General features: G+C 59.3%; 1 protein-coding gene across 1 annotated transcript; it reads right to left on the bottom strand.

Annotated features, from left to right (window-relative positions):
• Window positions 1-86: 86 nt before the first annotated feature.
• Window positions 87-12,049, bottom strand: PFKM (phosphofructokinase, muscle). The gene is made up of 22 exons (XM_079329312.1): window positions 11,844-12,049; window positions 10,944-11,017; window positions 10,774-10,851; window positions 9,708-9,897; window positions 8,916-9,081; window positions 8,772-8,816; window positions 8,576-8,684; window positions 8,349-8,444; window positions 8,159-8,251; window positions 7,940-8,065; window positions 7,724-7,788; window positions 7,578-7,641; window positions 7,330-7,476; window positions 5,903-5,973; window positions 5,734-5,821; window positions 5,509-5,661; window positions 4,131-4,295; window positions 3,981-4,042; window positions 2,552-2,663; window positions 2,357-2,456; window positions 532-637; window positions 87-440 (listed from the first exon to the last, which is right to left on the bottom strand). The coding sequence occupies exons 1-22, from the start codon at window positions 11,932-11,934 to the stop codon at window positions 293-295; spliced, it is 2,349 nt and encodes a 782-aa protein (XP_079185438.1). The 5' UTR covers window positions 11,935-12,049; the 3' UTR covers window positions 87-292.
• Window positions 12,050-12,320: the final 271 nt, after the last annotated feature.

The raw sequence follows: 12,320 nt of genomic DNA, 5'->3' as shown, positions 1-12,320 counted from the left end.
GCAGTGAAATCCTGAGGATCAGGAGGGATTTGGGGTCAGTGTGATCCAAGTTTGCCTTCCCATGGATTCACAGAGACCTGGACCACTTGAATAAGCACTGAATTTATTGAAACAACACCATTTCGTGACTTTTAACCCTAAAAACCTCAACCTCCACCACCCATCCTCAAACTCATCATTCCATTGCTTGGGGACCAATTCGCAAAACGCCATAAAAATCTCTCAAAAGCCCCAAACAACTGTGGGAAAAGGGGATTTTTGGGGGTTCCTCAGGGCTGGGCCACTGTCCCTGTCACAGGGTGGCTTCGGGGACCAGCACCTTGCGGGTCAGGTGCTCCAGGTGTGCCGTCTCCGACGTGTCCAGCTCGATGTTGTACTTGGCCAGCACCTTGAGGATGGGCCGCAGCTTCAGCCACCACTGCTCCTTGGGGATGCGGTGCCTGGAGGGGGGACAGAGCAGGGACAGGCTGGGGACATCCCTGGGGAGGGGATCCCCAGCTCTGTGCCCCTGGGGAAGGGAGGGACACTCACTCAAAATCCGTCTGCTGGCGCAGCTCGGAGATGGGCTGGAAGGTCAGGCTGCGCTTGCGCATCCCCAGCAGGCAGGCGGAGTCGGCGGTGTTGGCAAAGATCCGCCCTGCCAGGGACACAGGGGGGTTTGGGAGACTCCTGGAGGCAGCTGGGAGCCCTTGGAATCCACCAGGGGTGTGCCAGGGAAGGGTGGGAATGTTAAGGAAAGGGAGAGCACATAGGAAGTGGAGTTGGGATCCTCCTGAAGTAAGGGTTGGGAATATTTGGGACCTTCCAGGAATGTGGGAGGAAAGGGTGGGAATATTTGGGAATGTTAAGGAAAGGGGGAACACCTAGGAAGTGAAGTTGGGGATGTTTTCGATACTCCTGGAGTAAGGGTTGGAAATATTTGGGAACTTACAGGGATGTGGGAGGGAAGGGTGGGAATGTTAAGGAAAGGGAGAACACCTAGGAAGTGAAGTTGGGGATGTTTTCAATACTCCTGGAGTAAGGGTTGGAAATATTTGGGAACTTACAGGGATGTGGGAGGGAAGGGTGGGAATATTTGGGAATGTTAAGGAAAGGGGGAGCACCTAGGAAGTGGAGTTGGGATCCTGCTGGAGTAAGGGTTGGGAATATTTGGGACCTTCCAGGAATGTGGGAGGAAAGGGTGGGAATATTTGGGAATGTTAAGGAAAGGGGGAACACCTAGGAAGTGAAGTTGGGGATGTTTTCGATACTCCTGGAGTAAGGGTTGGAAATATTTGGGAACTTACAGGGATGTGGGAGGGAAGGGTGGGAATGTTAAGGAAAGGGGGAACACCTAGGAAGTGGAGTTGGGGATGTTTTCGATACTCCTGGAGTAAGGGGTGGGACTATTTGGGACCTTCCAGGAATGTGGGAGGGAAGGGTGGGAATATTTGGGAATGTTAAGGAAAGGGGGAGCACCTAGGAAGTGGAGTTGGGATCCTGCTGGAGTAAGGGGTTGGGAATATTTGGGAACTTACAGGGATGTGGGAGGGAAGGGTGGGAATGTTAAGGAAAGGGGGAGCACATAGGAAGTGAAGTTGGGATCCTGCTGGAGTAAGGGTTGGGAATATTTGGGACCTTCCAGGAATGTGGGAGGGAAGGGTGGGAATATTTGGGAATGTTAAGGAAAGGGGGAGCACATAGGAAGTGGAGTTGGGATCCTCCTGAAGTAAGGGTTGGGAATATTTGGGACCTTCCAGGAATGTGGGAGGGAAGGGTGGGAATGTTAAGGAAAGGGGGAACACATAGGAAGTGAAGTTGGGGATGTTTTCGATACTTCTGGAGTAAGGGTTGGGAATATTTGGGACCTTCCAGGAATGTGGGAGGGAAGGGTGGGAATATTTGGGAATGTTAAGGAAAGGGGGAGCACCTAGGAAGTGGAGTTGGGATCCTGCTGGAGTAAGGGGTTGGGAATATTTGGGACCTTACAGGGATGTGGGAGGAAAGGGTGGGAATGTTTGGGAATGTTAAGGAAAGGGGGAGCACCTAGGAAGTGAAGTTGGGGATGTTTGGGATCCTCCTGGAGCAGGGGTTGGGACTATTTGGGATCTTCCAGGAATGTGGGAGGAAAGGGTGGGAATGTTTGGGAATGTTAAGGAAAGGGGGAGCACCTAGGAAGTGAAGTTGGGGATGTTTGGGATCCTCCTGGAGCAGGGGTTGGGAATATTTGGGACCTTACAGGAATGTGGGAGGGGATGTTGGGAATGTTTGGGATCATCCAGAGCAGAGAACACCCCCAGAATCCCAGGTGAGGGTGTTTTGGGAATGCAGGGTCACTCTGGGGTCCCTGTGGGATCCCCCCACCAGCAGCACCCACCGTGCCGGGAGCACTCCTTGATCTTCCCGGTGACCCAGGCCACAGCCTTGGCTCCCATCTTGGTGCCAAAATTTCGGTCAAAAGGGGTGGGGCTGCCTCCCTGTGCCAGCAGAACCCAGGTGAGCCAGGGAAATCCCCCAACCCCATTCCCAGGGGAATTCCCAAACCCTCACCTCATTCCCAGGGAATTCCCACCTGCTGCATGTGCCCCAGGACGTTTTTCCTGCAGTCAAAAACCCCTTTGCCCTCCTCCGAGTAGAGGTTGTAGATGAAATCCGTGGTGTAGTTCTCATTGCAGCGCTCGTTCCTACAGCAGGGACAGGGTCAGGCCCAAATCCCACAGTTTACCCCATCCCAAACAATTCCCCTGATCCCAAACCCCTCACCACAGCGAGACCCTAATTCCCCTGATCCCAAACCCCTCACCACAGCGAGACCCCAATCCCCTGATCCCAAACCCCTCACCACAGTGAGACCCCAATCCCCTGATCCCAAACACTGGCACCACAGCGAGACCCCAATCCCCTGATCCCAAACCCCTCACCACAGCGAGACCCCAATCCCCTGATCCCAAACACTGACACCACAGTGAGACCCCAATCCCCTGATCCCAAACCCCTCACCACAGCGAGACCCCAATTCCCCTGATCCCAAACCCCTGACCACAGTGAGACCCCAATTCCCTGATCCCAAACACTGGCACCACAGCGAGACCCCAATTCCCCTGATCCCAAACACTGGCACCACAGCGAGACCCCAATTCCCCTGATCCCAAACCCCTCACCACAGTGAGACCCCAATCTTCTGATCCCAAACCCCCCACCACAGTGAGACCCCAATCCCCTGATCCCAAACCCCTCACCACAGCGAGACCCCAATCCCCTGATCCCAAACACTGGCACCACAGCGAGACCCCAATTCCCCTGATCCCAAACACTGGCACCACAGCGAGACCCCAATTCCCCTGATCCCAAACACTGGCACCACAGCGAGACCCCAATTCCCCTGATCCCAAACCCCTGACCACAGTGAGACCCCAATTCCCCTGATCCCAAACCCCTCACCACAGTGAGACCCCAATTCCCCTGATCCCAAACTCCTCACCACAGCGAGACCCCAATCTTCTGATCCCAAACCCCTCACCACAGTGAGACCCCAATTCCCCTGATCCCAAACCCCTCACCACAGTGAGACCCCAATCTTCTGATCCCAAACCCCCCACCACAGTGAGACCCCAATTCCAATGATCCCAAACCCCTCACCACAGCGAGACCCCAATTCCCCTGATCCCAAACCCCTCACCACAGTGAGACCCCAATTCCCCTGATCCCAAACATCATCACCACAGCGAGACCCCAATTCCCCTGATCCCAAACCCCTCACCACAGTGAGACCCCAATTCCCCTGATCCCAAACCCCTCACCACAGTGAGACCCCAATTCCCCTGATCCCAAACCCCTCACCACAGTGAGACCCTAATCCCCCTGATCCCAAACATCATCACCACAGCGAGACCCCAATTCCCCTGATCCCAAATCCCTCACCACAGCGAGACCCCAATCCCCCTGATCCCAAACCCAGTCCCACAGGGTGCACAAGCTCACCCCCAAAACCCAGGGCTGACCTGAGCACAAGCCCCCTTTTCACCGAGGTTTTCATCTTCTCTGTCAGGTGGTCCACGTTGGCCTGCGGGGTCAGGAGCGCAGTCAGGAGTGGCGAGCTGCTGCTGGCACAGCCCTGGTGACACCGGGGACAGGGACAGGGCTGAGCCCACCTGCAGGTCACGGCTGCTGAAGGGCTCCTCGAAGATGTAGGCAGCATCAGCACCGGCTGCCAGCCCCGCCATGGTGGCCAGGTAGCCACAGAAGCCACCCATGGTCTCGATGATGAACACGCGGCGCTTGGTGCCCGCGGCCGACTGCTTGATCAGGTCACACGTCTGCAGAGGGGGCAGGATTTGGGGTCAGGAAATGGGATTTGGGGCCTGGGTGCCTGCCTCAGGCTGCTCGGTTAGCTCACATGTCTGAAATGGGGGATTTGGGGTCAGGAAAAGGGTTTGAGGGCAGGAGAGTTGGGGATTTCCATCGTGGTGGTGGTGGGATAAGGGCTTTGGGGTCAGGGGGATTTGGGGACTTCTGGGATCTCACTCTGGTGATGGTGTTTGGGCTGTGGGGTTTGGGGTGCTGGGGTCTCTGGTGATGGTGTTTGGGATCAGGAGGGGTTTGGGGTGCTGGGGTCTCTGGTGATGGGGTTTGGGGTGCTGGCTCTCACGTTGGTGATGGTGTTTGGGATCAGGAAGGGTTTGGGGTGCTGGCTCTCACGTTGGTGATGGGGTTTGGGATCAGGAGGGGTTTGGGGTGCTGGCTCTCACGTTGGTGATGGGGTTTGGGATCAGGAGGGGTTTGGGGTGCTGGCTCTCATGTTGGTGATGGGGTTTGGGGTGCTGGGGTCTCTGGTGATGGGGTTTGGGGTGCTGGCTCTCACGTTGGTGATGGTGTTTGGGATCAGGAGGGGTTTGGGGTGCTGGCTCTCACGTTGGTGATGGGGTTTGGGATCAGGAGGGGTTTGGGGTGCTGGCTCTCACGTTGGTGATGGGGTTTGGGATCAGGAGGGGTTTGGGGTGCTGGCTCTCATGTTGGTGATGGGGTTTGGGGTGCTGGGGTCTCTGGTGATGGGGTTTGGGGTGCTGGCTCTCACGTTGGTGATGGGGTTTGGGGTGCTGGGGTCTCTGGTGATGGGGTTTGGGGTGCTGGCTCTCACGTTGGTGATGGGGTTTGGGGTGCTGGGGTCTCTGGTGATGGGGTTTGGGGTGCTGGCTCTCACGTTGGTGATGGGGTTTGGGGTGCTGGCTGTCACGTTGGTGATGGGGTTTGGGGTGCTGGCTCTCATGTTGGTGATGGGGTTTGGGGTGCTGGGGTCTCTGGTGATGGGGTTTGGGGTGCTGGCTCTCACGGTGATGGGGTTTGGGCTGTGGGGTTTGGGGTGCTGGGGTCTCTGGTGATGGGGTTTGGGGTGCTGGCTCTCACGTTGGTGATGGGGTTTGGGGTGCTGGGGTCTCTGGTGATGGGGTTTGGGGTGCTGGCTCTCACGTTGGTGATGGGGTTTGGGGTGCTGGGGTCTCTGGTGATGGGGTTTGGGGTGCTGGCTCTCACGTTGGTGATGGTGTTGAGCGCGGTGTCGGCGCCGATGCTGAAGTCGGAGCCGGGGACGTTGTTGGAGACGGTGGCAGGGACGATGCACAGGGGGATGCAGAGCTCCTCAAAGCGTGCCCGGCCCTCCACCAGCTCCAGGCCTCCCGTGAACGCCTGCAGGACAATCAGGGGACAATGGGGACACTGACCACACCCTGACCACGCCCCAGACCAAGCCCCACTGACCTCAAAGCCACCGATGATTACAAGCGCGTGGATCCCAAATTTGGTGATGTTGGCGCTGATCTCTTCGAAATATTTTTTGGGCAGAGTCCTGGGAAGGGGAATCCCCCCTGGATGAGCCTGACCAGGGTGGCCAAATGATCCCAAAGGGTGGGGGGGGGCAGGGAGTCACCTCTTGGTGCCCAGTTTGGATCCTCCCAGCCCTGTCCAGTTGCCCACGGTATTCCAGCCAATCTCCTCCACCTGGGGGAGGAAACAAGGGGTTAATGGGGTGGGAGGAAGACCTGGGGTCACACTGGCCCCCCCTTACCCCTATCAGCGTGACACTGAGGTGACACAGTGTCCCCCAGCCCTATCAGAGCCATATTGGGGTCACACAATGTCCCCTGGCTCGGGGACAGCAGCAGATCTGACCCACAGCAGGGCTGGAGTTTGGACAGGGGTTAAACATCTCCATCCCAAGAGATTCCTGAGGAATCCACATCCCTGCAGGGGCTCAACTGCCCCTTTCCAGGCCCTTTTCTTGCAACCTTTTCCCACAGGGATCTTCCCATTGTGAAATCCAACCCTTCAAACCCATCCTACACTTCCCAGCCCATTTTCCCTATAGGAATCTCACCATCCCGAAGGCCAGCCCCTCGAATCCATCCAAAACCCCATTCCCTGTAGGAATCTCAGCATCCCAACCCCATTCCCAGCAGGATCTCCCACCCCAGCAGGGTCTCACCATGCCAGAGGCCAGCCCCATTCCCAGCAGGGTCTCCCCATTCCCAGCAGGATGTCCCCATTCCCAGCAGGGTCTCACCATGCCAGAGGCCAGCCCCATTCCCAGCAGGGTCTCCCCATTCCCAGCAGGGTCTCCCCATTCCCAGCAGGGTCTCACCATGCCAGAGGCCAGCCCCATTCCCAGCAGGATGTCCCCATTCCCATCAGGGTCTCACCATGCCAGAGGCCAGCCCCATTCCCAACAGGATGTCCCCATTCCCAGCAGGGTCTCACCATGTCAGAGGCCAGCCCCATTCCCAGCAGGATGTCCCCATTCCCAGCAGGGTCTCCCCATTCCCAGCAGGGTCTCCCCATGCCAGAGGCCAGCCCCATTCCCAGCAGGATGTCCCCATTCCCAGCAGGGTCTCACCATGCCAGAGGCCAGCCCCATTCCCAGCAGGATGTCCCCATTCCCAGCAGGGTCTCACCATGCCAGAGGCCAGCCCCATTCCCAGCAGGATGTCCCCATTCCCAGCAGGGTCTCACCATGCCAGAGGCCAGCCCCATTCCCAGCAGGGTCTCCCCATGCCAGAGGCCAGCCCCATTCCCAGCAGGATGTCCCCATTCCCAGCAGGGTCTCACCATGCCAGAGGCCAGCCCCATTCCCAGCAGGATGTCCCCATTCCCAGCAGGGTCTCCCCATTCCCAGCAGGGTCTCACCATGCCAGAGGCCAGCCCCATTCCCAGCAGGGTCTCCCCATTCCCAGCAGGGTCTCACCATGCCAGAGGCCAGCCCCATTCCCAGCAGGATGTCCCCATTCCCAGCAGGGTCTCACCATGCCAGAGGCCAGCCCCATTCCCAGCAGGATGTCCCCATTCCCAGCAGGGTCTCACCATGCCAGAGGCCAGCCCCTCGAAGCCGTCGTGCACGGCCAGCATGCGGTGCCCGTGGATGAGGCCGATCCTCACGGTCGCCCGCACGGCCGCGTTCATCCCCGCAGCTGGAGCACCCACGTTCATCACAGCCACCGTGTACCCGCTCTGGGGACAGGGACAGGGGCACAGTGGGCCTTGGGGACAGCAGCAGGGTTGGGGTGGGATTGGGGTGTGCTGGGTCCAGCCCCTCCCCAGTGCCCCCCTACCTTGGTGGCAGGCGGGCGGATGTGAGCCAGCAGCTTGTAGACGTTCCAGTTGTTCTGGAAGCTCCTGAAAATTGGGGGAATTGGGGGGTTTGGGATATTTTGAGGGCATTGGGGTGCAGGGACAGGGACAGGGAGGTGCCACCCACCGGCCCCGCAGCTTCAACGCCTCCTCGAAGCGTCCCTCGTTCATGGCTGTGGTGACGTCCTTGGTCTGGGAGCACAGAGGGGGATTGGGATAGGATCTGTCCCTGGGGTGTGATTGGGGTTTCCTGGGTGGGACTGGGGTGGGTTTGGGGACATCTCAGGTGTGGGAACCATCCCTGGGCTGGGCCTGGGGCCACTCCCAGTGTCCCCCCACTCACCACCTGGACACACTCCATCAGGGGCAGGCGCACGGCCTGGTTGCCGGACAGACTGACCACGCAGGCTGGTGTGTCCGGTGTCCCCTCCAGCAGCGCCATCACAGCCTCCACACCCATCCTGCTGGCCTGAGGGGACACAGGGGTGTCACCTCCCGGGGGTGGGAGCTGTCACCTCCAGGTCCCCTCGTTTGGGGCCAGGGTGAGGAAGGAGGTGCCCACCAGGATGCGGTCGAAGGCGGAGGGGGTCCCCCCGCGCTGGACGTGGCCCAGGATGGTCACCCTGGTGTCGTACCCCAGACGTTTCACCACCAGCTGTGGGGACACAGGAGAGCTCTGGGACTGGCCCCAAAAGGAGGGGGGGAAAGAGGGTTGTCACCCATGTCCCCTGTGTCCCCCTGTCCCCACTCACAGCCTTGATGTCGTCTGCGGTGATGGGCTTGCCGTGCTTGTCGATGGCACCCTCGGCCACGATGATGATGTTGAGCCTGGAGCCACCATCACGGGTCTGGGGGAGCAGAGGGTGATAACAGGGATGGGAACAGGGGGAGATTCTCCCCTTGTCTTCATCCATCCATCCATCCATCCATCCATCCATCCATCCATCCATCCATCCATCCATCCATCCCTCCATCCCACCTCGGTCAGCCTCCTGCACAGGTGCTCCTCCCAGTCGTCCTCAGGGGGTGACTCAGGGATGAAAACCCAATCAGCGCCGCAGGCCAGGGCCGTGATCAGTGCCAGGTACCTGAAATGGGGCCAAAACCAGCTTTTGAGCCACTTCCCCCAATTTTAGGGCTGACAAAACCCCCTCCCAGCTGCCACCAGTACATACCCGCAGTGCCGCCCCATCACCTCCAGCACGAACGTCCTCTGGTGGCTGCGGAGACAACAAAGTGTCACCCGCCCGAAACCACCCAAAACAGGGACATGGCGGGGGGGGGGAGGGGGGTGGGGACAACAAGGGCGTTGCTGTCACCTCTGTGCCGTGGTGCTGATGGCATCCACGATCTCGATGATGCGGTGCAGCGCCGAGTCGGTGCCGATGGTCATGTCGGTGCCGCAGAAGTCGTTGTCGATGGATCCCACCATGCCCACGATGTTCAGGTGGCTCGAGCGCTGCGCCTCCTCCGCCGTGATGCCACCTGGGGAAGGGGCGGGCACGAGGGGGGGCGTCACCCCCAGATGGTCACTCGGGGGGTGGAGGTGCCGCAGGGGTTGTTAGGGGGGGGGTAAACGTTAAGTTTTGGGTGATAAAACTAAATTTTGGAAGCAAAATTCTTTTGGGATCAAAGGTTTCCACACCTCCTTTTCCTAATGTGGGACTCCTCCAAAATGTCACCTTAGGGGGAAGGGGTGCCACAAATCTCCGTTTTTGGAAAAAAACACCAGTTTTTGGGTGCCACACCCTGTTGTTTTGAAGAACACCCTCTTCTTCCTCTGTGTTACCCCCCAAAATATCTTCAACAGTCCCACAAATCTCCATAATTAGTGAGGGGAAAAGAGCATTTTTTGAGTTTCACATCCTGATTTGGAACCAAACCTTTACGCACCCCTGTTATGCCTGTGCCCCCCCTCCAAAATGTCCCCTCGGGACAAAGACGCCCTAAACTTCCACTAGTAGGGAAAACCCCATCACGTTAGCGTGCCAAAACCTGAATTCTTGTGCGTTTTTGCGCCCAAACCTTTCCGATTCGGCTCCAACCCTTTCCCTCTGCCCCTCTCCCTCATCCCGGCGTGGTTCCGGGGCTCCCCCGGTGTGCCCCCGTACCGGTTTTGAGCAGCTCTGCCAGGAGCCCGCCCCACTCTGCGCGGAAGGTGTCGGCCCCGGTGAGGCTGCCGTCGCCGCCGATCACGCACAGGTTGGTGATTCCGCGCTTGACCAAATTGCGCGCGGCGCGGAGCCGCCCCTCGCGCGTGCGGAAATCCTGGCAGCGCGCGCTGCCGATCACCGTGCCGCCCTGGGGATGGCGTGGGGAGCGTGGCCTTGGGGCTGTCTGTCCGTCCCTGTGTCCATCCCCTCCTCTGCCCAGCCCTCTGTCCGCCCCCCATCCCATCCCCGCGTCCATCCCCTCATCCATCCCCGTGTCCATCCTTGTGTCCCCGTGTCCATCCGTGTTCATCCTTGTGTCCATCACCGTGTCCATCCCCTCATCCATCCCCGTGTCCATCCTTGTGTCCCTGTGTCCATCCGTGTTCATCCTTGTGTCCATCACCGTGTCCATCCCCTCATCCATCCCCGTGTCCATCTCCATGTCCGTCCTTGTGTCCCCTTGTCCATCCTTCTGTCCATCCCCGTGTCCATCCCCTCATCCATCCCCGTGTCCATCCTTGTGTCCCCGTGTCCATCCGTGTTCATCCTTGTGTCCATCCCCGTGTCCAACCCCGTGTCCATCCATGTCCATCCCTGTGTCCATCCTTGTGTCCCCGTGTCCATCCCCGTGTCCATCCTTGTGTCCATCCCTGTGTCCATTCCCATCTCCATCCCTGTGTCCGTTCCCTTGTCCATCCTTGTGTCCATCTCTGTGTCCATTCCCGTGTCCATCCCCGTGTCCATCCCCATGTCCATCCTTGTGTCCATCCTCGTGTCCATCCCTGTGTCCATCCCTGTGTCCATCCCCGTGTCCATCCCCGTGTCCGCCCCTCTCTTCCTCCCCCCATCCAACCTCTGGTTTTGGATAATTTTCTGCTAAGCTGGGGCTCAGACTGGGGCCAGTAAGGGACAAACTAGGAGCACACCAGTGCCCCCCCAGCCCAAAGGCAGATCCCCCAGTGTCCCCCTGTGCCTGTCCATGTCCCTGTCCGTGTCCCTGTGTCCCCCTGTCCCTGTCCCTCACCAGCTGCAGCATCATGGACACGCTGTCCCACGTGGCCTCCTTGATGTGCTCGCCGCCGTCCACCAGCCCCTGGTAACCCTGAGGGGACAGAGTGGACAGTCCTTAAATGTCACCTTTTCCCAAGTGTTATGGTGGGGACGTGGAATTTTGGGTTTGGGGCTGGCACTGACCTCATACACGAAGAACACCTTGGAGCCGGTGTAGAGCCCCACGCGCACCACGGCGCGCACGGCCGCGTTCATCCCTGCGGGACATCGCTGTCACCGCCGGACCCCTGCAACCCCCCGGCGACATCCCCAAAGCCACCACCCTGTCACCCCCCTGCGGCTGCCACCACCCTGTGGTGCTGCTCCCCCCACGCTCCCCCCAGGGGACACCCCAAATCCGGCCCCCCCGGCCCCCCCTTTCTCCCCCCTTGCAGCTGCCACCCCCTGGGTTATTTTTGCCCTGGTGACCTTTGGTGGCAGCGCCTGACACGGGTGACAAACACGGTGGCGGGGGAGGGGGGAGGGGACACTCCGGGGGGGCCACCCCGGCCTGGAACCCCCCTATGTCCGTCTGCCCCCCTGCTTGGGACCCCCGGAAAAATCCCAAATTTGGGGATGAATCCTCGAAAGTTTGAGCAATGCCGATTATTTTGGCTCAAAGCCAAAGTGCCACCAGTGTCCCCTTGGATCCCCCTCCCCGAATTTTGTCACAGTCGATCCCCCCCCCACGGCATCGCAAAACTCCCCCCGAGCTCCGCCCGACCCCCAAAATCCCGCCAAGGTCATTCCCAAAACCCCAGTCCAGGGAAAACTCTAACGGCTGTGGGATCAAAATCCCAATTTTTACCCCAGAAAGAGCGATTTTAGGGATTTGGCGGGGACTTTTAGGGATTTGGGGGGGAATTTCGGGAGGTTTTGGGATCCCAGAGATTTCAGGATCCCGGGGGATTTGGGGAGTTTTAGGAAGAGGGGGGAAAAATTTAGGGGGATTTCTAGGGATTTGGGGCGGGGTTTTGGATCCCGGGGGTTTTGGAGTCGCGGGGATTTGGGCTCCTGGAGATTTGGGGTTTGGGGTTCCCTTACCCTGCGCGTCCCCCCCGGAGGTGAGGACGGCGATGGCTTTGCCGACCCCCAGGGTCTCGGGGCGCCGGGGTCCCACGGGGCTCGGGGGCATTTTCCTGCCTGGAAAAAAGACGGAAAATCGGGAAATTCGGGCAAATCCCACGGCGGGAGGGCGGCTCTGTCCCTCCGGGTGGCGCTGCCAGCGCAGAGTGGCACCGCTGGGGGAGGAACACGGGGACAGGGACACGGGACAGCCCCGCTGCCACCGCCAGGACCCTCCCGCCCGGGGGGGCGCTGGGGGACTCCTTACTGGGGCTGCTCTGTCCTTACTGGTCCCAATCTGTCCTTACTGGTGCCAGTCTTGTGTTCTTACTGGTCCCAGTCCCTCCTTACCGGGGCCACTCTGTCCTTACTGGTTCCAGTCTGCATTCCCTGTGGTTACTGGTCTGCCCTCCTTACCGGTGCCAGTTTATCCTCCTTACTGGTCCCACTCTGTCC

The sequence above is a fragment of the Erithacus rubecula genome, assembly GCF_903797595.1.
Source record: "Erithacus rubecula genome assembly, chromosome: 31".
Lineage (NCBI taxonomy): Eukaryota > Metazoa > Chordata > Aves > Passeriformes > Muscicapidae > Erithacus > Erithacus rubecula.
Note: the sequence above shows the minus strand (reverse complement) of the source record. Positions and strands in the feature narration are given on the sequence as shown.